This window comes from Rhea americana, unplaced genomic scaffold (assembly GCF_003343005.1).
Source record: "Rhea americana isolate MKP2758 unplaced genomic scaffold, rheAme1 scaffold_34, whole genome shotgun sequence".
NCBI lineage: Eukaryota > Metazoa > Chordata > Aves > Rheiformes > Rheidae > Rhea > Rhea americana.
Window position 1 is genome coordinate 2,454,552 of NW_028186468.1, and position 23,761 is coordinate 2,478,312.

Consider the following 23,761-nt stretch of genomic DNA (forward strand, 5'->3'; position numbering starts at 1 on the left):
ATGGTTTTATGGACCYGATGTTCTCTAGAGAGCATCCCTGAGTGCTGGATTTTACATTTAGATTGCTGAGTTAGCTGAAATAACGTGTAATATCACCAGTAGGCAAAGAGCTCCCTATTGACTACAGGCAGAGGAAGGCCCTTGTGCATTGTTTATTTCAGCAAGTATGTGAGCTGGCGCGCGCCCATGACATGTTGTACAGCTATACTCTCTCTTTTCTTCTTCTTCTTCTTCTTCTTCTTCTTCTTCTTCTTTTTTTTTTTTTTAAACAGAGTATGTGAATAAATGATGTGTGGAGCTGAAACCTCTCACTCACTGGAAAGCTCGGTTCTTCTTCTCAAATACACGCATAGAGGCGCATTAGACATGCTTATATTTCTTAATGTGCCTGTGGGAGAAATAATCCGGTACAGCTATCTTCTCGTGCCCCTCAGCTTCGTAAGTAATCTGGCTCTTTGGGGCTAGGAATATGTAGAGCTCAGCTCAGAACCAAGTCTTCAATATTTTACTATCTATATAGGTATTTTTCCTAGTTCTTGACAGTGATACTTCATGCTGAATTCCTCCTTTCTTATTTATTTATTTATGTATTTATTTAGTAGCATATGTTTCATTGTAATGACTGTAAGAGGCAATGTTGTGGAGGCTGAGCACAGCTAATGGGACTGTTCCAATCTCATTTAAAAAGAAAGAAAGAAAGAAAAAAAAGCATTGTCAAAGCTTAACTCTAAACCACACCTGTACACTCCTGTGCACATTCTCTCAAAATAACAAATAGTCCTGGGCACAAAACGGTGTGGAGCGTGGCAGCGATCACTGCMTCTGTATAGGGGCTTCTAGCTCTTCGGGCTGGCGGTGGAGGTGGAAAGGCTGCTCTGCTCTGCCACCGGAGAGAGGAATTTCTGTCCCTACTCAGCAACCCAATTTCTTGCATCGTTACGGTAGCTTCAGCCCATGAAGAACTACTTCAAAGGCTTTACACAGCTTATGCTATGCCTTGGACTGAAATGTAACAAGCCTGTTTCAACAAAGGCAACGAAGATTTAAGGATCATAAGGCCTTCTAGGCTTTATTAGTAATTTATACTGATTTAAAAAAGARGGAGAGAAGAAGAGGTTGACTCCCCCCTTTCTATTTTGTCTCCTTGTTTAAGGCTCTGGATCGGAGTGCAACTAATGGCTCTCAGAAATCAGACTCACACACTTATTCTTCCATTATCGTGGTGATTTAAACGTCTAATTAACAGATCAGTTAAAAAGAAAGTCTTTGAAGACCATTTACGGACTCGCAAGTGGCAATATCTGTAATCTGGACAAAGCCACAGAAAAAGCTGGAAGTAGGAGTACATTAGGAGCCTGCTCTKTTCCCTTATTAAAGTCAATTAACTYTGTTCTCACAGACAAGCATTACCCCCATTAATAGCCTAAACCTCAAATTATATAATTTTGATAGCAAACATTTATGAAATTAAATAATTAAAGCAAGCAAGAAATAAAGCAAATCATATAAAACGAAAATCAGGGAAGGGAATTTAACTAATAAAGGGAAAAATTAAAAATAAACAACCCATCAGATAAGAAAAACTCTCCTCCTCCTCTGCATGTTGTCCTTTTAAGCAATTATTTTCCCTATCTTGCAATCGTAGTCTCTTGCTCCACACACAAGCACAAACACACATGAAATGTGATGATACAATAAGTGAAAGTTAGCATTCTTAAATGGTGTATTAGTTATGTTTCAAGCAAAACRGAAGAAAAGAGTTCCACAGCAATACTGCAAGTTACATTTGCATTACAGAGTTTTATAGCTTCCATTTTATATATACTTTAAAAAGGGTTAGACACCATATAGCTTAACTGCAGTTCAAATACTTCTTTGAAGTTAGCTCATTTGCTATCATGCTGCAAACTGCTTGCAAAATATTCAAATTTTCTCTTCCTTCTAAAGAACTGAAGTTCTAATTAAATCACTGTTGTGGTTTATACCRTTAGGAAAAAAAATTGTTATAAATGAACACTTATGTGGCGCAGTCCATACGTGATCCACCAGACACCTCTATTTATGGTGACAACTATCAAAAAAAAGTAGAACTCACCTATGAAGTAGGATAGTAGTATTGCCAGCAKCACTGAGACCCCTACAGCACAGAGGGCAGTACATTTCCAGCTACAGTACTTCGAAGACTTCTTGAATTTAAAAGCACTTCTGGACAGAGTGTTCCTAGGTAGTGGCCGAGTAGGAGGGGAATAAACCGAGCCGGATGCCATTGTGTACCCGGGCGTCGCAGTACTGAACAGTGGTGTGGTCCCTGTTCCCGTTTTAAATAGGAAATGCCTGCGGAAGAAAGAGAGTAAAGTACAAAAGTAAATAAAGCTGTAGCACAGGCAGTCATGTCTTTTCTTTCTTTAAGYGTTGTCTATTTTTCACATATCTAACAACACCTAACCTACACAGTCATAAAAGTGATGCACGTTACAGCATTTGCACATGAAAAAAAACAAAGCACTCTCACTTTAAAAAGGGCCCCCCCAAACCCCTCAGTGATGCCCTGGTACCCAGAGAGGAAACAGAATTATCCTAAATACAGGGTGGTAGAGAGGAGGTCTTGCAGAGTTTATTCGACAAGTACAGACAGGCTTTCTGCTGCTGTTTATTTTTGTTGGCTTCTGCTACAGACTACAGGGAACTCCATTAAAAGTCAGTATTATGCAATCTGACTAGAGCCCACACTACTTATTACAGTTTCCCTGGTTTAAGTACAAAGAAAAGAGCAATCTCTCAGATATAAACTTTTGGCAATTTTGCCAAAAATTAGTCAGTTAAAAGATTTTTTTGTATCGTAAATACCCAGTTCAGTAATTCTTATCTCCTCACACACAATCTTACCCTACGAGATCTGATTACAGACGCAGCAGCTCATTACAGGCTTGGAATTACTCTACGGAAATGTGTTCGGTAGGTGCCCAAAGAGACCACTGCCACAAGCAGAGATGAGAAGTAAAGCCAAATTTAAGACACTCTCAGAGAGTTACTGATAAGCTTGATTTTGTTAAATCAAAATTTATGAAGGTAGTATCACCCCCCGACTTTGTCTACAGCGAAAGAGTCCTTCCATTTTGGTTCAGGCAAGCAGGAAGAGCCTCCAAGAGGAACCACGGCAGATCCCGCCTGGGGTYCTGCTACCGCCGCTTGCGCCCAGCTCCGCGAACGAGGCCGGCGGCGCCGGCCCACGGTCCTTGCACCAGGCCTTCTGCACACGGCCACGCTGTTCGCCACGCTGGCAAGGCTCCACAGTATAAGGCTCGGCCTTCACTAGGCTCCGAGGAACGAATACGCACGAACTAAGACGGCGGGGAAGTGTGCCGTGGAGCATGCTGAACCTCCCCAACGCACCGACAGCCGCAGGCAGCTATAGAGGCGTCTGCATCTCAGAAGAGCTAAGAGCCGCCCTGGAATCGCTGATACGCGCGTCCTCCCGGGGCCCACGCTGCGTTTGCCTCGCACAGCCGGCTCGGCGGAGCTCGGGCCGGACGCCCCGCGGCTGCGCCCTGCAGCGGGGCGCTTGCCGGGAGCTGCGCGGCTGGCGGGGCTTGCCGCTGCCGGCACCCAGGCTCGSAGCTGGGCACAGTAACGTCCCAAGCTCGACCGGGAGAGCGGCCTCGGTGGGAGCGTGCCGTGCACGCACTGGAAATTACTCTGCCCTGGTACGGCCTGAGAAATAGCAGCAGCTGATCAGCAAAGAGATTTGTTATTCGCGTGTGGTTTTKCCATTTGGAGATTAATAGACGAATTAGCACGTCTTAGCATAAGTGCTCTCCTTTGCGCCACACACATGAGCCCAGTAAATAGGCTACATAAGTTACATTCGTTTCTGAAAAACGTTAAATTTGCTGGCAGTAGCAACTGGGTATACACTAGATGTACTCATGCACAACACCGCATCCCAGGCTTTTTGTGCATCCAAGCACAGAGGATTACCAATGATTTCAAAAGACAACACACTCGTGGYTTAAATCGCCTCTAAGGAGGTACTCCATTAAAAGTTGTGATATTTTCTATGCAGCAAATACCAAAATAGTAACAACTAGCTATGCCAAAAATCATGCTTTACCTTAGAACATCATTACTATGATTTCAGATACTCAAAAAAGCATGTAGATTCATTGAGTCATGTTAAAGCATCTTATCCCCTTGATCTTTACTGCTGTTCCACTTGTGGCTAGTACATGGCGATGGGGGTCTGCAGCTACCTTTCACCAACAACACCTACACAGGTCCCAGAATAATGACTAAGAAGCCTCGTTTCCTCCCTGTGCAGCATGCAYGGTCTTGGGGAACTGAAGGAGTGCCATACAGCACATATAATAATGCTCCTTCTAAAAAGCAGCTTCCACCTTAAAAATAAGGAGTACCATCAGCGATGTTAACCCTCTGCTCCTGGTGTGAGGCTCAACAGACTAAACATGGAAATGTGTATTATATGAGACTCAACTGGACCTCCATATAAGCATTAACAAAATAATGCAACATAACAGGCAGCCTCAGATCTTTCTATGTCCTGCAAGGAAGGGAGAACTGAGATGTTGGCTTTGGTACAGCACAGCCTACTAGAGGCTGTAATCCATATTCTCAAAACCTTTGAGGAGTTAATTCCATAGATAAACTCTGGAGAAGGCCGCATATCTGTGGTGGTGCGAGCTGTCATAGCTCTGACAGTCCACCTCCAGCATCAAGGCAACGAGAGAAAATTGCAACTTTTATATGTGAATTCAGCAGTGTGCAGTCTTAAGCAGCACACAGTGTGTCTCCTCACTCCCAGCCAGCCTTCCTTTGCTTTGGATCACATTAATACAAGCCCATGCAGGCTGGCTGGAGAATGTCGGTGGGAAAAAAAATCCAGAATSGCTATTCAGGTATAATGACAAAAACCCCAGAGTGGAACCTTGCTCTGAGTTAAGAAAATTTGCCTGGATTTCTACCTCTAACGAGGAGAGTTACTAATAAAAGTCATCAGAGACTCTCCGGCTACATTAACTCCAAGTGATGAGTATTTAAAAGTGTAACGCTATCTGGCTTCCACATCTTGTCTGCCTCGCTGAGCCGAGCCAAGCGGCATCCCGGGGAGACGCTCGGAAGGACGCGGTCCCTGACAACAAATCCGGGCTGCTTCCAGATAATGCAGAAAGCCTTATGCTCTTGAAAAATAATCTATCCACAAATTTTAATTATCTATATATCCATCTAGCTAGTCTTTCCATACCACGGTACGTGAGTAGCTAATTTCTAAAGTCTAAACTGTTTGCACTACTTGACCAGCCACTGACTTCCAAGCCATCACACTGTTTCGCCTCATAGGAAGCCTCCAGCCTCTACAGTAGTGTGTCTTCCATTTCGAACTGATCATTTGACAAGCACTTGCTAGAATTGCAGGCAAGCAGCATTTTACAAATTTTATTAAAGTTTTAGACCACAAAATTCAAGCAAATCATGCTTTTATTTTATAAGACAAGCTATTGCTGTTTTATTAAATAACTCAATCCACTTTTTAAAGCAATCGTCTACTTTTATGTTTATTCAATATATATTTCTGTCTGCTTATTCAATATATATGTCTATTAAAAAGTGCCACTAAATCTTAACATTTTAGGGGAGGAGAATTTAAGAACTAACAGTTCTAAACCATAGACTGCTCACTACTCACCATGCTTAAAATATAAAGTTGTGTCATAAAAACTAATCCTGGGACACAAAGACAACTGAGAAGTTCCCTTATTTCACAAATGGCAGGCGTTGTACTTAGTTTCCTCTCTTAGAAGGTAAGACAGGAATACAGCATTAAAAACCTCAAGGATGCCAAGTCACAAAACACATGCAAATGAATAAAGATAAAACAAAAATAATGAAACTTTTAGTTTAACTCAGCACTGTCTGAGAATCAAGTGGTGGTGTGGACCTGCTGACATGCACACATTTTTTCCCTCCTCAAGCAGAAGTGGGGAGGATTCACTCCAAATAAGATTTTCTGTGCTGCTACTTCCTCTGTGGAAAATAAAATTGAAGTAACCTCTACTAAACTCAGTAAACGGGAAAGCAAGGCGGAGAAAAAAGTGATATAAAAAWATCAAGAGTTGGGCAGAAAGATTAAGTTAACTGGAAACAGTGTCTTTTGTGAAATGGAGATAGATTACAAAAACATTCAAGGACAGCCAGGCTCTGACCATAAACTCAAATACTTCTGATACAAGATAGCCAGGAGTCCAGCAAGAAAAATGTGACTTAAAATAACTTTCTTGAGGAAAATATYTGTGACAAAAACTTTTGATTGCAATTTAGAAGAAACTGGATACTGTGCATTAATGAACTCAACATAAAAACAGAGATTTTGATCTAATCTCTGGCTCTGGAATGAACTCCAGACTGCTAGAAGCACAGAGATTATACGAATAAATTATCACACAAAAAAAAAAAGAGAGAAGAAAATTCCATAACAGTCTTAAATTTTATAGAACTATTGAATAATTTTAATGTTCACACTATATTTTTATGTTAGGTATATGACCTTTCCTGCTAATACTGGCGTTACTTCAGTTTGTATAAGATTCACTGTGATCTGTAGCTATGACTTCTCTGGTTTTAGGCATCATCTATAGAATACTTTGCATATAGTTGGAGGACATGTAAAAGACCCTACTTTACCATTTCCAATAGCATCCGTGGCAGCATTTTGGTTTTGTATTAGAGTATTTCAAACAGCACAAGCATAGATACAGAGTGCAGAATACCATGGTAAATATGTCACAACATACTAAGACTTACACAGGACTCCACTTCAAAACTCTTACTAAATGAGGAACCGCAAACACAGCCCAGCAAAATTCAATTAAACCTCTCACAGTATGTGAGAATACACATCAGGCTGTATCACCTTGATAGAAATTTAAGGCAGCTATTGTTATTTTGTGTCACATTATTATTYGCATTATGACAGTGATGAGAAACTACTGTCACAGAGTACAGGTTAATATTGCTAGGTCTTATGCATACACACTGACAAAGCAGTTGTAAGAGATACAAAACCCTSTATCCAGAATAAAAAATTATTTATAATATATAACACTCCCCAAAACTTCTCCCTCCCAAATCCTTGAATCTCACGTATTATTGTGTGCTACTAGCACCTGAAGAATCTGGAGTCCAATAAATCATATTTCTGAATGAAGAGACTCTGCTATGATAAGAAAGAAATGTCATGGTCCTGTTGCAYAGAGGTGGCGAGAACAAGCTGAGGTTTTTGCAGTATTGTCTCCTCTACTCTCCTAGATATAGCCCCGTTTTGTCAGTTATGAGTTCCACCATCTATATGATGGTGTTGTGGCTTTTCAGGTCATTACAGACCAGAATGAGGAAGAACAACTATAATGCTCAGAAGACTGCCACACAAACAAACAAAAAAACAAAAAAAACCAAAACAAAAAAACCCAAATGCCATAAGGGGGAGGTGTCCAACAAGCCTATTTGGTACACTATTTTGTACAATAAGCACATTAGTTCTCTTGAAAAACAGAAGGATAAAACTGATTGAGAAAGAACAGTTATATGTGCCAAATCTGTGTTTAACTGTTACCAAATAGCAGAAAAAGGTGTTACCCCAGCAGAGCAGATCGTCAGGAGTAATATCTGGTCTAAAAGTGGCCAGTACAAACTGAGAATCTGAAACCCATCCAAACTACTTCTTCACTAACAGTTCACTCTTTCTCTAAACAGCCCCAACTCATGCTCTCACCCATGTCTCGTGGCATTTATGTCTGTAGGCTAAACATACYGCGTCAAAATGTATTTTCTTCTATCAATTTCAATTTAAATTCAACTGATTGTTCCCTTGTTTTTGTATAATGAGTATGTACTGTTTGCCCTGCAGTAATTAAAGACAACATTTTAATAGTATTACTGTTTGATTCACTTTATTTGTAGGGTAAAACATACAAAAGCATTATGAAAGTAATTGCCTAAAGCAAAAAAGCAAACCTCAAGCACTTTATGGGCAGGAAAAGGCAGCTACGGAGTAGAGGATAGCTACTTTCTGCTACTTGTTGCTTCAGCAGTTTTGTTGTATCCTGTGCTATTTGGAAGACAACAGTGGCTTGAGGAGAGGGGAAAGATGAGAACATTTTTTGTATTTGTTTATTTTACACTCAGRTATCAAAAGCTCTCCATATGTTTAAGTACATATGTGAGTCTCTGAAAATTTCTTTTGTTCAAGTAACAAGTCCGCTAACCCACTATATTTGACTCATCTGTTCTCCTTGCAATTTGAGGAGAAAAAACAGGGGGATCATTGCTGCTGAAATTTTCCTTACACTTTCTTTGACTCTTCTAGGCAAGGCAAAACCATTCTGGCCTCTGTAATCATAGACGATGTTAAATACTTTATGAAAATGAACACACCATTTTCCACATTGAAGAGCCCAGGTTAATCATCCATCAAAGGCAACTCAAAGCTTCTGGTATCTGTTAAAATTTATCTATTTGCCTCTAAGGACTTTTGAATCTGTGGACACTGTTACAGGAAGAAATAAATTATTAAGAAGGTGCAGGTAATTGTTCCTGTCCATTTTGCCAAAGTCCTCAATCTGCAACACTGGAATCACTGTAACACATGAAGCAGTAATACCTATACCTTAGACATCCAAAATTAGGGACGTAACAGTCATATTTCTCTAAGCTACAAGAAGCAGAATCTACCAAATCTACTTTGAATTAACACAGGTCGAGAGAAAGGTAAACTTTAGTGGATTTCTGTTTTGGTGCTACACTTCAAACTTCGAGAACCAACTTTTCAGGAGMCATGACTCTCCTACTCCGAAACTGCTTGCACGTCTAATGACTTGATTTTGATGTTTAATATAATGGAGAGTACTATTGGATTTATTGGAATAAATGCTGTAATTACCCATTTTGTAATGAATACAGCTGTGATGATTGCTAATCTGAACTAAAATGACCAGGTTTTGTCCAAAAATGGCTCCAAATCAAATTTACCTATACAGAAAAAATAGCAACTAGTAGTTCTGCTTTTCAAAAGTGTAGTAACACCTTCTACAAAGTTTTGGCAATACTGCAAAGCCAGTGCAAACTACCAACACATATGGGTTACTGCAGTATCAGTACAAAATCTCCTTCTTCTTGAACATATTGATGATATTACAGTATGGATACTCTGCTAAACCAGAGTATGCTGACAGTCCGGTAGACAGTGTTATTGGTGCTCATAATCAGCCCATGTCTGAAGGAACTCAAAGACACATTTTATATATTTAATATCTTAGTTATAAATTAGTGTTTGCACCAGTCAATAGAATAAACACTAGATGTTACCCCAAGACTGGCAATCACTTAGTCCATATATGCATCTGAACCTGCCTGATCCTGGAAGAAGGATTAGTATTTGCAACAGCACAGTCTCTTCCGTCAGAGGCATACGCCACTTTATCTTCCTATTTCTCCCATGATCTAAAGGAGCGTAGGAAAGYTGGACAGAAGAAAGATTTCTGATGTTCATGAGATGTCGCCCTCTACTTGACRTAATTCCTTCCTGACAGATACGGAGATAGCACATCTCTATCTCTGCCTAATGATGAGCATTTTATTTGCCATTTCCATGCAAAGAAATCAATTAATCYTACCACAGTAACTTTAGAGAGGATGGATATTTCCAGCTGCAGATATTTTAACTTGCTCTAACTTTTCCCATTGAAGTTTTTGTATTTATTTCTCCTGACTTTGCTTAATCCAAAACAGCTGATTTTCTCCCTCAAGGGAATGGATTATCACACTCTATTTGCAAAAACCCTACCAAACATGTTAACTGTCAGAATCAGAATAAAACTATTATTCATGGAAAAAATAGTGGTCTGAGATAACAATCGATCACTGCACCGCTTCTATAGAATGGTGTGTTCCCTCTCTCTTGACAGAACCTATTCATGCTGGATCGAACTGGGTGCTCTGAACGAGACCACGACCCTCATCTCCCATTCGACATAAGATGGCTCTGCCTGGTTCACTAATGGATAGATCACATCAATAAATCTGATTCTTCGCACTGAGTTGAGGAAGCAGATGGAACGAGAAGATTAATCTCTGACAACTGACGTTATAGGAAAGATGTAAAAGAGATAACAGAAATTACCGAGTAGGTCTCATATGAACTCTGGTTCACTGGGGCATGAGCTCAGCATTCCCAGTAGACTCTGGYAGGAATTGGATTTTTGTTTCTCCGTGAGCACTTCATGCCTGTCTTCATCTTYTGTTAACATTCTTCTGAGATGAAACCTTGTAGCTGGTGGTATTTGCCCTTAGCGCAGGCTTATGACTGACTTCCGCAGAACCATATGTCTGCCTTTAATGTAAATCCAAGCCAGCACAGAAACTATATTATTCTGTGAGTTTCTTTCAGCTTCCTTTCTGTGTAGAACTGGAACAAAAAAAATGTCTAGGAAGACATAAAAGTAAATTTCCTCTTCCTCAAAGCCAGTATTAATCCTAGCATAATCCTGGAAAAAATTCCAAGATCACATCAGATCAAATGATGATCAAAGTCTGGGGGAAAGAGGAAAGAGAAGAAAGCTATTATCCATATGCAAAAACAGAGGAAACATCTGTGGGAACAGGAGATAAGCCTCTTCTAACAGCTTATTCAAATGTTTCAGAGATATGCTTTACATAACACCTGCTACGTGACACCTGTTGAATTTGGGTGAGTTTGGACAGAGGACCTCTTTCTTCATAATCATAAAAAMCCCTGAAAACCATGAAGAAAAAGAAGTAGGGCAGCAAGAGCCTTCTTTACTGCTTGTGTTTTCGCCTACATCTGGCTCTTGCCACGTTACCAAGCCACTGTATGTGACCACAGCTGAGGAAAGACTGGAAAAGTCAGGCATGGCAACCTGCAGCAGACGCTTGAAACGGCAAGTCAGACATAACAGTATCCTAATATGCTGTGAAAGCTTCTGGGACACAGTGACTAGCAGCACTGAATACTGACAAAAGGCAAAAACCTCCTCTGTCTTTAGATGTGCAAGAGTAAATCCGTTCCTCTGCAATGCACCTTCTTGGTAGCTTAAGAAAGGATATAGTGCTACTGCATGTGCAAGGCACCTGTAAGCATCCTATTATCTGTTCCTCCAAATTTAGATTTGGGCTGCCAGTTCTCTTCCCCTGAGGAGGAGTAGTTCACTTCAGCATAATATGCACACACACGTCTAGAATCAAAAGAACCAGAATAATTGGTGTGCTTTGCCGAGCCTGCTCTGCTCCTCTCCTCTCTGTGAAGATGAGCACTGAAAACAAACAAGCACTACGTTGTGCTGTGAGAAGGTGAGTGGGATGTCAGGTGCGAAGAACAACTCACCATGCTGGGTGGTGAGTGAGCAGACCTTTCATAATTTTAGTTACTCATACTCTTCTCTGCGGGATTGTCCCAGTTCCTACCTTCCAAAGGCGAGGGAAACCAGACTCAAATATTACTCAATAAACATCAAGTGGCTCTGCTCTCCCATATAGGCTTTTTAAGGGTCTCTTAAAGGACTAGTAGTTGCACAAACTCTCACCAGCTTACGCTTAAGCCCCTTGATGCTAGGTATCATTGGCAATACCCATCCCTTACGGAGGCAGCAGCAGGAAGGGGCATCATAATACACCTTCTGTCACCGAGAGTGTTCATACTACTCCAGTTATCCTCTGTCCAAAGGAAAAAGACAYAGAATAAAGCATTTGAATTTTGCAGTGATGACTGGAAATGCTTAGGTGAGCTATAAGGCTTTATATCACCATTTCTTATCCTGTTCTCTGTTCTTCTGGAACCACATCCCTAAGGAGAGAGGAACAGAGAGACAGACCATCAAAGCTGTCTCTGAAATGATGTATTCTAATTCTTGGCTCATTTCTTTCTTGAATATTGAACAAGTTGTGCTTTCTGGGAGAAAATAAAAGAAATGAAGTAAGACACAAATACTCCTCCTGTCTCCGACTTTTACTATCCTTGCTGTCTTCAGGAAGCTGAAAGAGAACAATTCCTGCAAATGTCTCAAAAGGTCCATGGAGACAGTTTCAAAAAGCACATGTGGTTTAAGGGAAATTCAGAAATAGAACTTAATTATTTAGCCAAACATTAATGCAGAAGTTGAAACAAAGATTGAAATTTCACCTGCACCAGAGAGACCTGTCTGAGCTACCGGACATTTTAAAAGGAGATAAGACTAGAGGGAAGTTAGAGAAGTGAAGTATTATCACTGTGTCAGTGACTGATAGGATCTGATTCTGCCTCGAGCTGCAAACAGGCTGAAGTTTCCATCATAATGGATCTGCRAATCTCAGCTCACTTATTGATGTCCATAACTGCGGCTCTTGGGATTCAAAGTCTGTGATAACCTGTGCTGAACTCTGCACTGCCACTAAAATGCTACCAGCAGTCACTCAGCTACATTCATGTCACTGCAGGGACAACACTGTCATAACCTCTGAGTTGCAGCCACTACCACCAACCTAACAACTCTAAACGTTTCTCCTTGGTGAAAACTTGTAAGCTAAACTTGCGTACTCTTCCAYGTACAACATACGAAAATCAGCAAAGATATTTGAGAGACCATCACTCAGCAATTTATCAGTGCAGAGGATTGTGCCTTGTGCTCACAGAGGGTGAAGCTTTTTTTTTTGTTGTTTCTTTTTAAATGGTATTCCTTTCTGAAAGCATCTTCTTGGAGCTGGATTGCTTTTTGTGCCACCAATGTTATCGGAGACCCTGGGTGTTGACACTCTACAGTCATCTATGTCTCATGCTTCCATGGTATTTGGTATTTTTCTTATCAATTTGAAYGTGACAGAAAGAATCTTCAGGATCTGTTAAAGTTCTCTTCTGGTTCCAGTTCAGCTGCACTGACTGGGATGGCAGGCTTGACCCCAGTCAGGCAACTGGAGAAAGAGGTTACCTTTTAACTTTGTAACTTCTGTGTGCTTAGCTTTATGGTCTCGATGGTATTTGTTTACTAAAGCATCTTTTCGTCTAACTTGTGACTTTCTTTAAGGCAAATTCAAAGAAACTTCAGAGATTGCATTGAAGGGCATCCTACTGACCTAGGCCATCAATGATACAAAACATTTAGTCTCACTGCTCCTGGCTTCTGTCACGAATAGAGCTTACGTTAGCAGCCAAAGATTCTCTCCCTCTTGAGTTAGTCCTGCAGGTGACACAGTACATGTCGTTCTAATGCATTTCGCAAGCATTAACCAGCAATAGAAGACTTGCAATAATCTTGATTTTCATCCTAGACATGCAGGCTCTAATAATCTTCCAGCAATTCATCCAAGTCCTAGGTTGCCTAACCAACCACTTCCAGTTTCTCCTTCTGGAGTTCTCAGTCTACCACTTTTCACACCCAAATCTACCCCCTTCGTCCTCAGTCATTTCTGCATTTCCCCTCTCTGTTCCACACTCCTGACTTCTCCCCATCCTGCACCTAACTCACTACGGCCTTAAAAATGGCCAGGTCATTTGATTTATAACTCAGCTCTCCTGACCCTTCCTCCTCCAATATAGGACAAAAATCCCCAATCAATCTCCTTACAAAGAATTATTCCTCAAATACAACAGGAAGTTTTCAAATCCYATCCCTGCAAAAAGTTGAAACTCTCAGAAAATACTGAAGAAGATACCATAAGTAGCTGGACAAAGTAATAAAAAAGCTAGGAAGCCTTACCTAGCAGAAATGCAAATACTGTCATTATAAATAACTTTGCTCGTAGTGAATYTTATTTATGTTTTCAGATTTTGATAAAAGTAACTCAAGGAGAAGACTATCAGGTCAGACTAATGAAAAACAGACCCTTTACTTCAAACGAAGACAGTGTTTTGTTAAGATACGTAGAAATATATGTCTACATATCAGAGAAAAGAATAGTGGTACCAAGTAAAGCCAGCAATACATACCATTAAAATACTTTGAGATTTCCAGCTGTCTTAGGATAATTAATGCACTGTGCACAAATGTCTGAAAGGAATAAACAACTATTCCTAAGATCTAGGCATAGAACTTTTACGTAAAATGTTTTTCCTTATTATCATTATTAACACTAAAATTGTCAAATTCATTAGATTAATATTCTCTTCAGAGGTCACTCATACTAAGAAAAAAGAAACAGTATATCATAATGTAACACACACATGACATGAAACAAAGGAACAAATATATAATGATTCTAGCTGTGACACAGTATGTTAGCGAGGTTGATAAACTGAATCATCATTCTGATAACATGTTGTATTCTCAAATCCATTATGCTTTGGAACTGACATGTTATTATCTCTGGACAACTTTCACACTAGGAGGTATCCCTGCTAGCATAATTTTAAAAATGAAGGGATTACAAATAAGATAAATTTCATTGTTTTGTTAGTTGACCTAGTATCAACTAACAGGAGTTTCATATAAGGCAGTTCATTTGCCAGAATACCTGCATTTGGTGGTCCCATTACACACATATAAAACATAAACCAGGCACATTTCTGTTAACTCTACTAGTTAGCAATTGTGCATCTGAATCAGTGTTGTATAGTAATTGCTCTACAGGGAACAATAATATTTGGTCTCCATTTTTTTGACACAGTATGCTTACATTTTAGTTTTTTAAAAAAAATGCCAGGGTCTTCTAGTAAATACCTGCAATACGTTGAAGTTTGATGAACATGATTATCTAATTAAATTTAACACACAACTCCCTTCCGGCTGTTGATTTTAATTTGTGGCTAAGCGGAAGTTTAAGAGTTTTGGGAACTTGAAGCAGATCAACGTACAGTGTCAATGTATTTTACAGATGAATTAGCTATTAAACGGCAGATGCAGATCTCATTTAGATCAAATAGTAACAAGGAGATACTATAAACAGCTGGATAAATWAGTCAAATAAACCTTATTCCTTTTATAATTTTAAGAGTTACAATCAGTGAAACAAGAATTTGGACATAAATATTCAATTTTCACCAGACCATTAAGAAAAAGGAAAGAAAATTTATGGTGAATAGTTCTTTCCTAAAAATTTCTAATGCTGTGCCAACCAAAATATTGTAACTCATTAGAAATCATATTGCTTTGTCAGGTTTTGTGGATCTGAAACCAAGATACCACATTTGCTAAACAATAAATATACTACAGATTAAGAATCAGACCTGGCAAATGTATATTCATGTGAATAGTTGGCAACAACTTGCAAAATCAGGCCACAGAGAATTAATACAACCTCAGTTGCATTCTTTAAGTGAAAGTAAATGAAATTTTGCACTCAAAGTTTACCATTTTGTTTTTTACTACAAAGTGAGTAAGAAAAACTATTTAAAATATAATTTAGAGCGCAAGATAAAAAGATAGGAAAGACTGTCCCAGATGTATTTGACTGTTGTAATCATTTTTTTAATCACATTTTGTCTTCTGTGTCAACAGCTAGCATCATGTAAACGTTTAGCGTCACATAACTGCTATCTTGGTATGTTGGAGAAAACACATCCATTTCTATAAGGTTGCCATGACCATTTGCAAAGATTGCTTGATTTTCTGATTTTTGTACACAAAGATACAAAGAAATGAAATTAGAGTGGCAATTTYAAACAAAAGAATGCGGTGATTCAGAAAAAAGAATTTACAGATTCTGTTCTCTCTCCTGTATCTGTGCAAAAGTGCAAACTGCATTTTGAATGTGGGAGTTATCTGCCTTCCATGCTGTCTTTTGAACTACATGCCGGATTGTAATTTGAAGACGCAGTGTTACAAGGCTACCATCAGGTGGTCACTACCCTTTGGTGATCCTTATTTATGTGCAAGTCCTTGAATAAAATTCCTGGCTGTTGCCCATGGCAAAACAGGCTTAAGGTCTGAACAGCACTAAGTGGGGGACTTTGTTTACTTGACGAGGCTAGAAAAGAGGTAAAGCAATAAAAGTGAACTTAGACTATAAAAGACAGTCTCTTGCTGGCTATCTGGCACAGTCAGYCAGCCAGAAAACACGCAGAGGGCTGGCTGCTGGGGCGAGGGGAGATCTCACGTTCTGCAAATGCCACTGCACAGCAGCAGGRGAGGGAAAGGAAGGACCAAGGACTCGGACTTAACCCAAAAGAATCTCAAGAATGGTGAGAAAACAAAGATGGAGCAACATAATAGGCATCAGTGTTCTGTTTATATCTGCATTTTTTTTCTACATGAAATGAAGAGTCATCTTGAGACATTTTCAATAGCTGGGTTTGTGTTTGCCTTCACTATTAGATAAACGTGAAGAAGTGGATGATAAACCCAAGCAATACCGCACAAATATTACTGAAACCTGGACTATCGGTGCTTGCCGGAGACACACAGGACAAAATGCAGAGTGTGGTTCAAACTCTGTGTTTTCATGGTGACAGCGAAGGATCCGTGCGCAGGAAGGATGCCAGACAGACCAAGCAAAAATCTAAAGTAATGCACTATTCACACCAAGGGAAGCTTTTAAGTGTATGGGCCCAGTATGCTAGAACTGACACACAGACGCCAGGGGAGTACCTGGCTGCAGAGAAACCTACATCACAAGAAATCGTAACTTATTTGTTCAATTTCAGCCTTTGAAAACAAAATCAGTTGCTTCATTTAATGAACATGTCTAACTTGGGTATATATACTAGCCCCTATAATTACGGCATGTCAATCTTTATAAAAGCATYCAGGCTCTCAGCAGTCTAAGCAAAGCAGAGTACTACTTTCTCCACTTAAAGACCAGCCAGGTGACATGACCAGAATGATATATGGGGTTTTCAGAAGAGCAGGACTTGAACTCCATCCCTGGCTGGTGCTTTTATCTTGTATCATCCCTTTCCTGAATAGAGGTTACGTGTTTAATCAGTTGCAGGCGTGAAAACCTGGAAGACGGAGCGACTGTAACGATTTTGAATTCGATTAAACTGGACAGTGCTTCAGTGAGTGGAATGCACAAAATAGCTACTTTGGGCTGACTTTTACTTCCAGCAAGACTGTGCTTTTGCAGACAATCAATCAGCCTTTATACAAATCGACTTAAACTTCCCTGGAAACTATCAACAACCTTTCCACACCTTAATCAATATTAAAGCTACCAGTTTCATTGGCAGTCCACCCCAGTAAAGGTACATGGCTGTTCAGTGCATTTAAGTACACTTTAAGACTTCCTAAAATCTTCACATCCTTAAATGATGTTGGGATAAAGCTCACAGATTGGTTTTGCAGTAACACATCCTAGGAATGGTTTTGTCAGTATCACCTCTGACATATCCTATAATTGCTTCAAAAAGGCTGAAATATTTTCCAGTCATCAAGTATTTCTTCAATCATTTCCCTCTTTATCCTCAGTAAAATCAGCAGATAAGTAACTGAATATAGTATTGTTCCTACCTATTCTGTTTTTAATTGTAGTTTAGGGATAAGAAGAGACTATGCAGTATTAGTATAAACTAAAAAAACATGCTAGTTTCTTGGCCTAGCCAACGACAAAATTCAGTCTATCATACAAAATACAGTCCTGTTTGACAAGCTTAGGTATTTTCTACAGCCAATTAAGAGAGAAACAGCAAAGCTCTTTCTTCTTTGATTCACAGACTCTTTAGCATAGATTCTGGATAAAGTTATATAATATTCTCAGACATGTATTTCTGCAGTGGAATATGTAAATTTTCTCTTGCTCATAAATATATCTTAGACATTCAGTGGCTAAAATTAATGAAACACTGCCTGAGAAATGCATTAAGAGATGATACCAACTGGCTTTTATCAACAGATTCACGAGTTTTAACTTACTCTTCCTCTGCAAATCTCTAATATATGCAATTGTGCAATGGAGAAATTCTGTGCATTCAAGTATTTACAGGAAAAGCATTATAATGAGGTGATTTACTCAGTATTCTTAAATTTCAACAATAAAGATACTACTAAAAAGCAAAGCCATGAAAATGTAACTAATATGATTTTGATGCTCAAGAACAGAATGCTAAAACCCAGTATATTAATAAAAAAAGAAAGATTAAAAAATCTGCTAATAATTGATTACTTAACCCTCATTTATAATATTCAGACACTTGACATGTAGTCAGGCCTCTGTATGATTTTATCTGTCTGACTAGTAATCCAGGAAACAAAGTGTAAAGTTATTCGATACAGCCCTGCTATTTTATTTCTTCAAAAGTTATTCCYGCATCACGGTGCTGACTTCCCTAGCAGGTCTATTGCTCCTACAGCTGAAGCTAACTCACAGGAGGCTGGGAAAGAGGCAAATAGTAAAGGCCATTAAATGCCAATGAGAAGTTCMTGAAGGCTGCAGGAAACCTAAGGCTTTTTCTTACTTCCTTTTTTCCTTAAAGGTAGGTTTTACTGACCCCCAGTAGAGTGAAGACAACTTTTGCCACTGCTCAGTAACCCCAATGTCACTTAAATACGTCATYGAAGATGAAAGATGCATTCATGTAGCAAGTTATGGTTTTCAGCCCTCTTAAAATTTTAAGGAAAGAGGGTCTCCTTATATAAAAAAGTCTGTGAATTCCTGTTGGATATTATCTATCAATCACCTGACAGTTCATCCATTTAATCAGTAACAGTAACGTTTTACACAAAAATATTAACTCTATAGAGAACCAAATCACACAATATCCTACTAAACATAAAACTGAATCYAACCTTATAGAATGTATATCAAAAAACTCAGCTCCAAAATGTTGCTACTGCAAAATGATAGGTACTGAAATCTCCTTCAGGTTTTCCAAATACATCCTACTCATGTACATGCACATACCAAAAACAGCCTCCGCACTATCCAGCTGTAGAGAACAGCAAGTTATATGTCATTTTTATGCCACCCATCACCAATATGAGCCTAAAGAGACAGAAACATGGCTATGTATATATGCTGACATTCACATTCTGCACCTCTAAATGACAGGCATCTAAGATTAAAGAAAAAAAAAACACTGAGTACAGGCATAAGCTAAAATATTGCCAGAGATGAAACAAACTGTCTTTTAGGCAGAGAAATGGATGATGGAAGAGACCTAGCACAGAGTTGTTAATATAGCTGAAACTGAGCCCGAGAATCACACTCTGTAGGGAACCTTAACTAAAAAGGGAAAAATCAATGACAAATAAGATGGGTTCTTCACCTCAAGAGTTCCAACCAAGTGAGACTATTAGAGAAATGACAGTAGGGCTGTGTCAGTTTTTATGTGAAAATTTCACATTTCAGCTCATGCACAAGTGTTCAAAACTTGAACATTAAAATACCCTTAGCTTTTCATCAGCAATATTCAAAAGATGAGATGACTCTATTCAGCCAAAAATTATTTCCTCCAGGCTGGAAGTGGTACTCTTGTTCAAGTACTATTTATTTATAAACACATTAAAAACTGATATAACAACAGAAGCAAACAAAAAAGATCTTATCAGCCTTATGAAGACCAAGTATCCTGAAAATGTTGAATATTAGCATACTCTTCCCCACGACACACTCACCAGCTCTGTAAGAATTTTTTTTCTTAATATATCTACTAAATTATCTGAATATGACGATGAAATCCCTGCCCCATAGGATCTACGTTACCTAAGAAATACGGTAGGGTCTACAAACACTAAGAAATGGAATGGGCATTCCCAAAAGCTTAACAGAATTGCCTGATCTGTGTGTGGTCACAGGGCCATGATCTCATCGCAATCACAGAGACATGGTGGGATAGCTCACACGACTGGAATACTGTCACGGATGGCTACATGCTTTTTAGGAAAGACAGGCCAGGAAGGCGAGGTGSTGGAGTTGCTCTTTATGTGAGAGAGCAACTGGAATGCATCGAGCTCTGCCTAGGGACGGAGGAGGAGCTAGTCGAGAGCTTATGGGTAAAGATCAAAGGGCAGGCCAACATGGGGGACACCGTTGTGGATGTCTACTACAGGCCACCTGACCAGCAAGAGGAAGTCAATGAAGCCTTCTACACACAGCTGGAAGTAGCCTCATGACCACAGGCCCTAGTACTCATGGGAGACTTCAACCACCCTGATATCTGCTGGAGGGACAACACAGCAAAGCACAAACAGTCCAGGAGGCTCCTGCAATGCATCGATGATAACTTCTTGTCTCAGGTGATGGAGGAACCTACGAGGAAAGGTGTCCTGCTGGACCTTGTCCTAACCAACAAAGAGGCACTGGCTGGAGACGTGAAGGTTGGGGGCAGCCTTGGCTGCAGTGACCATCAGATGTTGGTGTTCAGGATCCTGCAGGAAAGAAGTAAGGCAATAATCAGGATTGGAACCCTGGACTTCAGGAGAGCGGACTTCGGGCTCTTCAGAGACCTACTTGGAGTAATCTCATGAATTAAGGCCCTAGAAGGAAGTGGGGGGTCCAGGAGAGCTGGCTGGTATTCAAACACCACTTCCTCCAAGCTCAAAAGCGGTGCATCCCAACAAGAAAGAAGTCTAGCAAAGGGGGCAGGAGCAAGGAGCTCCTGGCAAAACTCCCAAGAGAAGAAGAAAATACACAGAATGTGTAAGAGGGGACAGGCTACTTGGGGGGATTATAGGAATGCAGTCAGAGTTTGTAGAGATGTGGCGAGGAAGGCTAAGGCCCAGTTGGAATTGAGTCTGGCAAGGGACGTCAAGGACAACAGGAAGGGCTTCTTCAAATACATCAGCAGCAAGAGGAGGACTAGGGAAACCGTGGGCCCGCTACTGAATGGGGCATGGGCCCTGGTGACGAAGGATACAGAGAAGGCAGAATTACTGAATGCCGCCTTTGCTTCAGTCTTCACTGCTAAGGGCAGCCCCAGGAATCCTGTAGCCTGGACGTGAGGGAAAAAGTCTGGAGAAGGAAGACTTTCCTTTGGTTGAGGAGGATCAGGTTAGAGACCTTCTRGGCAAGTTGACATCCACAAATCCGTGGGCCCAGATGGGATGCACCCATGGGTACTGAGGGAGCTGGCAGGTGTTGTTGCCAGGCTGCTCTCCATCATCTTTGAAAGGTCCTGGAGAACTGGAGAGGTGCCTGAGGACTGGAAGAAAGCCAAAGTCACTCCAGTCTTCAAAAAGGACAAGAAGGAGGACTATAGGCTGGTCAGCCTCACCTCCATCCCTGGAAAGGGGATGGAACAGCTCATTCTGGATTACATCTCCAGACATATGGAGGAAAAGAAGGTGATCAGGAGCAGCCAGCATGGATTCACCAAGGGGAAATCCTGCTTAACCAATCTGACAGCCTTCTGTGATGGAATGACTGGCTGGGTAGGTGAGGGCAGAGCAGTGGACGTTGTGTACCTTGACTTTAGCAAGGCTTTTGACACTGTCTCCCATAACATCCTCCTAGAGAAGCTCAGGAAACGTGGGTTAGACCAGTGGACAGTGAGGTGGATTGAGAACTGGCTGAAAGGCAGAGCTCAGGGGGTTGTCATCAGTGGCGTAGAGTCTAGATGGAGGCCTGTGGCTAGTGGCGTCCCCCAGGGCTCAGTACTGGGTCCCATCCTGTTCAGCTTGCTGATGATGCCAAGCTGGGAGGAGTGGCTGACACACCTGAGGGCTGTGCTGCCATTCAGACAGACCTGGACAGGCTGGAGAGCTGAGTGGACAGGAACCTCATGAGGTTCAACAAGGGCAAGTGCAGAGTCCTGCACCTAGGCAGAAATAGCCCTAGGCACCAGTACAAGCTGGGGGCTGATCTTCTGGAGAGCAGCTCTGCAGACAAGGACCTGGGAGTGCTGGTGGATGACAAGTTGACCATGAGCCAGCAATGTGCCCTTGTGGCCAAGAARGCCAATRGTCTCCTGGGGTGCATTAGGAAGAGTGTTGGCAGCAGGTCGAGGGAGGTGATCCTGCCCCTCTACKCAGCCCTGGGGAGGCCTCATCTCCAGTACYGTGTCCAGTTCTGGGCTCCCCAGGACAAGAGAGACATGGAGCTACTGGAGAGAGTCCAGTGTAGGGCTACGAAGATGGTCAGTGGGATGGAGCACCTGCCCTATGAGGAACGGCTGCGAGAGCTGGGCCTCTTCAGCCTGGGGAAGAGAAGACTGAGGGGGGATCTTATCAATGTGTATAAGCACCTGTCAAGGGGACGGGGACAAACTCTTTCCAGTTGTCCCGTGTGACAGGACAAGAGGCAATGGGCAGAAATTGAAGCACAGGAAGTTCCGCCTGAACGTGAGGGGGAATTTCTTCCCTGTGAGAGTGACGGAGCACTGGACCAGCTTGCCCAGAGAGGTTGTGGAGTCTCCTTCTCTGGAGATCTTCAAGGCCCGCCTGGACGCAACCCTGTCTAACATGCTCTAGGTGACCCTGCTGAGCAGGGAGGTTGGACTAGATGATCTCCAGAGGTCCCTTCCAACCTTACCTGTTCTATGATTAGGACAAAACTGCCTAATATAGAATCTTAAGGTCGCATATACTTTAAACTACTTCGGCAATATCAGTTTGACTATTTTCTACTTCACTACAAAATTTAATTTAAAAGGATTCAAAGAAATGAACTTAAAGGATTTCATAAACATTTTCAAGAAATACTGTCAGCCTGAATATAAGTATAAATGTTCAGTTTGATAACTAAATTGGAATATTACAGTTTTTGTTAATAAAAAATTAGTGCTGACTGTCTTTTACAGGAGTATTAATTAATCACTCTAGGTAAATGCAGCTCTCTGACAGTAGGTCCTATAAAAAAAATTATAGATCATTCTGCATCATACATCATTCTGCATCTAAAGAAGCTTGTGTCACCTTTATATTAGCTGCTTTCTTTCCTAGAACCAGTTATCAATTCTCAAAGACAAAAAAGAACGAGAACAAATTTATCATTATAGCAGAACTAAGTGAGTCCTTCCTTCAGTCTTATGAAACCCTAGAAAAGTTTAGAAAACATTTAGTCTCAGTTAGGTATTTCTGGAGCACTAGAAATCATGCTATCTCAGTGCTAGAAACAGATAGGAGTTACTGAAAGTTGCCTGACATTTGATTTGCAGAGCAGTGTATGTTTGACCCATACAAATTCGTCAAGGAAGGCAAGAAATTTCTTCAAACAGCCAAAAGACATGATATGAACAGGAAGGAAAATACTTGTCCTCTAAATTAAGATATTCTCTAAATCCAGCTACTGTGCAATACATTTTACAAAGGCAAACACTATCATCATGATTTTGGAGACTAGAAAATTTTATTTTTTCCTCCACTGAAGTTTTTAATTCTGCTGACTGAATAAAGGGAAGTACTAGTTGCTGGATATCCATATCCTTCATCATGTTAAGCAATTTTTTTTGTTTTGTTTTGTTTTTAAAGTCCAATAGATTGCAGAGACACCTAAGTAATTACCTGCTTTCCAGTGGCGCATTACTGCCAAGGACCCAGCTGTCCTGCAGCTGGACTGACTCAGGTGTGGTTTGCAGCTCGGCGGGCAAAGCAGCCGGCGGGGCCGGACTCTGGTTCCTCCTATTTGTCAGTGAGTTTCTGTTGAGTGAGGTGATAGATGGGTGATGCTGTGCTGAATGTTGCTTGTGAGGAGGTGGCAAAGGTTGCAGGGTCGACTGGCCTTGGTTATTTGGAGGTTGTTCTAAGAAGAAAGAAAATTAAAGTTTGTTATACATCATCTTAGCATACACTACAATTAAATAAGAACAAGAAATTCAACATAATCCTACCATCTAATATATTTGCCTGTTATTCTATTAGCAGACATTCAGTGACATTCTCCAAGAGCAAGTTTA

At 40.7% G+C, this 23,761-nt stretch overlaps 1 protein-coding gene across 5 annotated transcripts in view; it reads right to left on the reverse strand.

Annotated features, from left to right (window-relative positions):
* TENM3 (teneurin transmembrane protein 3) overlaps positions 1–23,761 on the reverse strand; it is a 465,114-nt gene that overhangs the window by 112,410 nt on the left and 328,943 nt on the right. For all 5 annotated transcript variants that reach the window (XM_085311387.1, XM_085311386.1, XM_085311388.1 and 2 more), the window contains 2 exons: positions 23,370–23,607; positions 2,096–2,334 (listed from right to left, as the gene is read on the reverse strand). In XM_085311387.1, the coding sequence (XP_085167513.1) occupies positions 2,096–2,334; positions 23,370–23,607 (477 nt within the window). The remainder of the gene's footprint in view (positions 1–2,095; positions 2,335–23,369; positions 23,608–23,761) is intronic.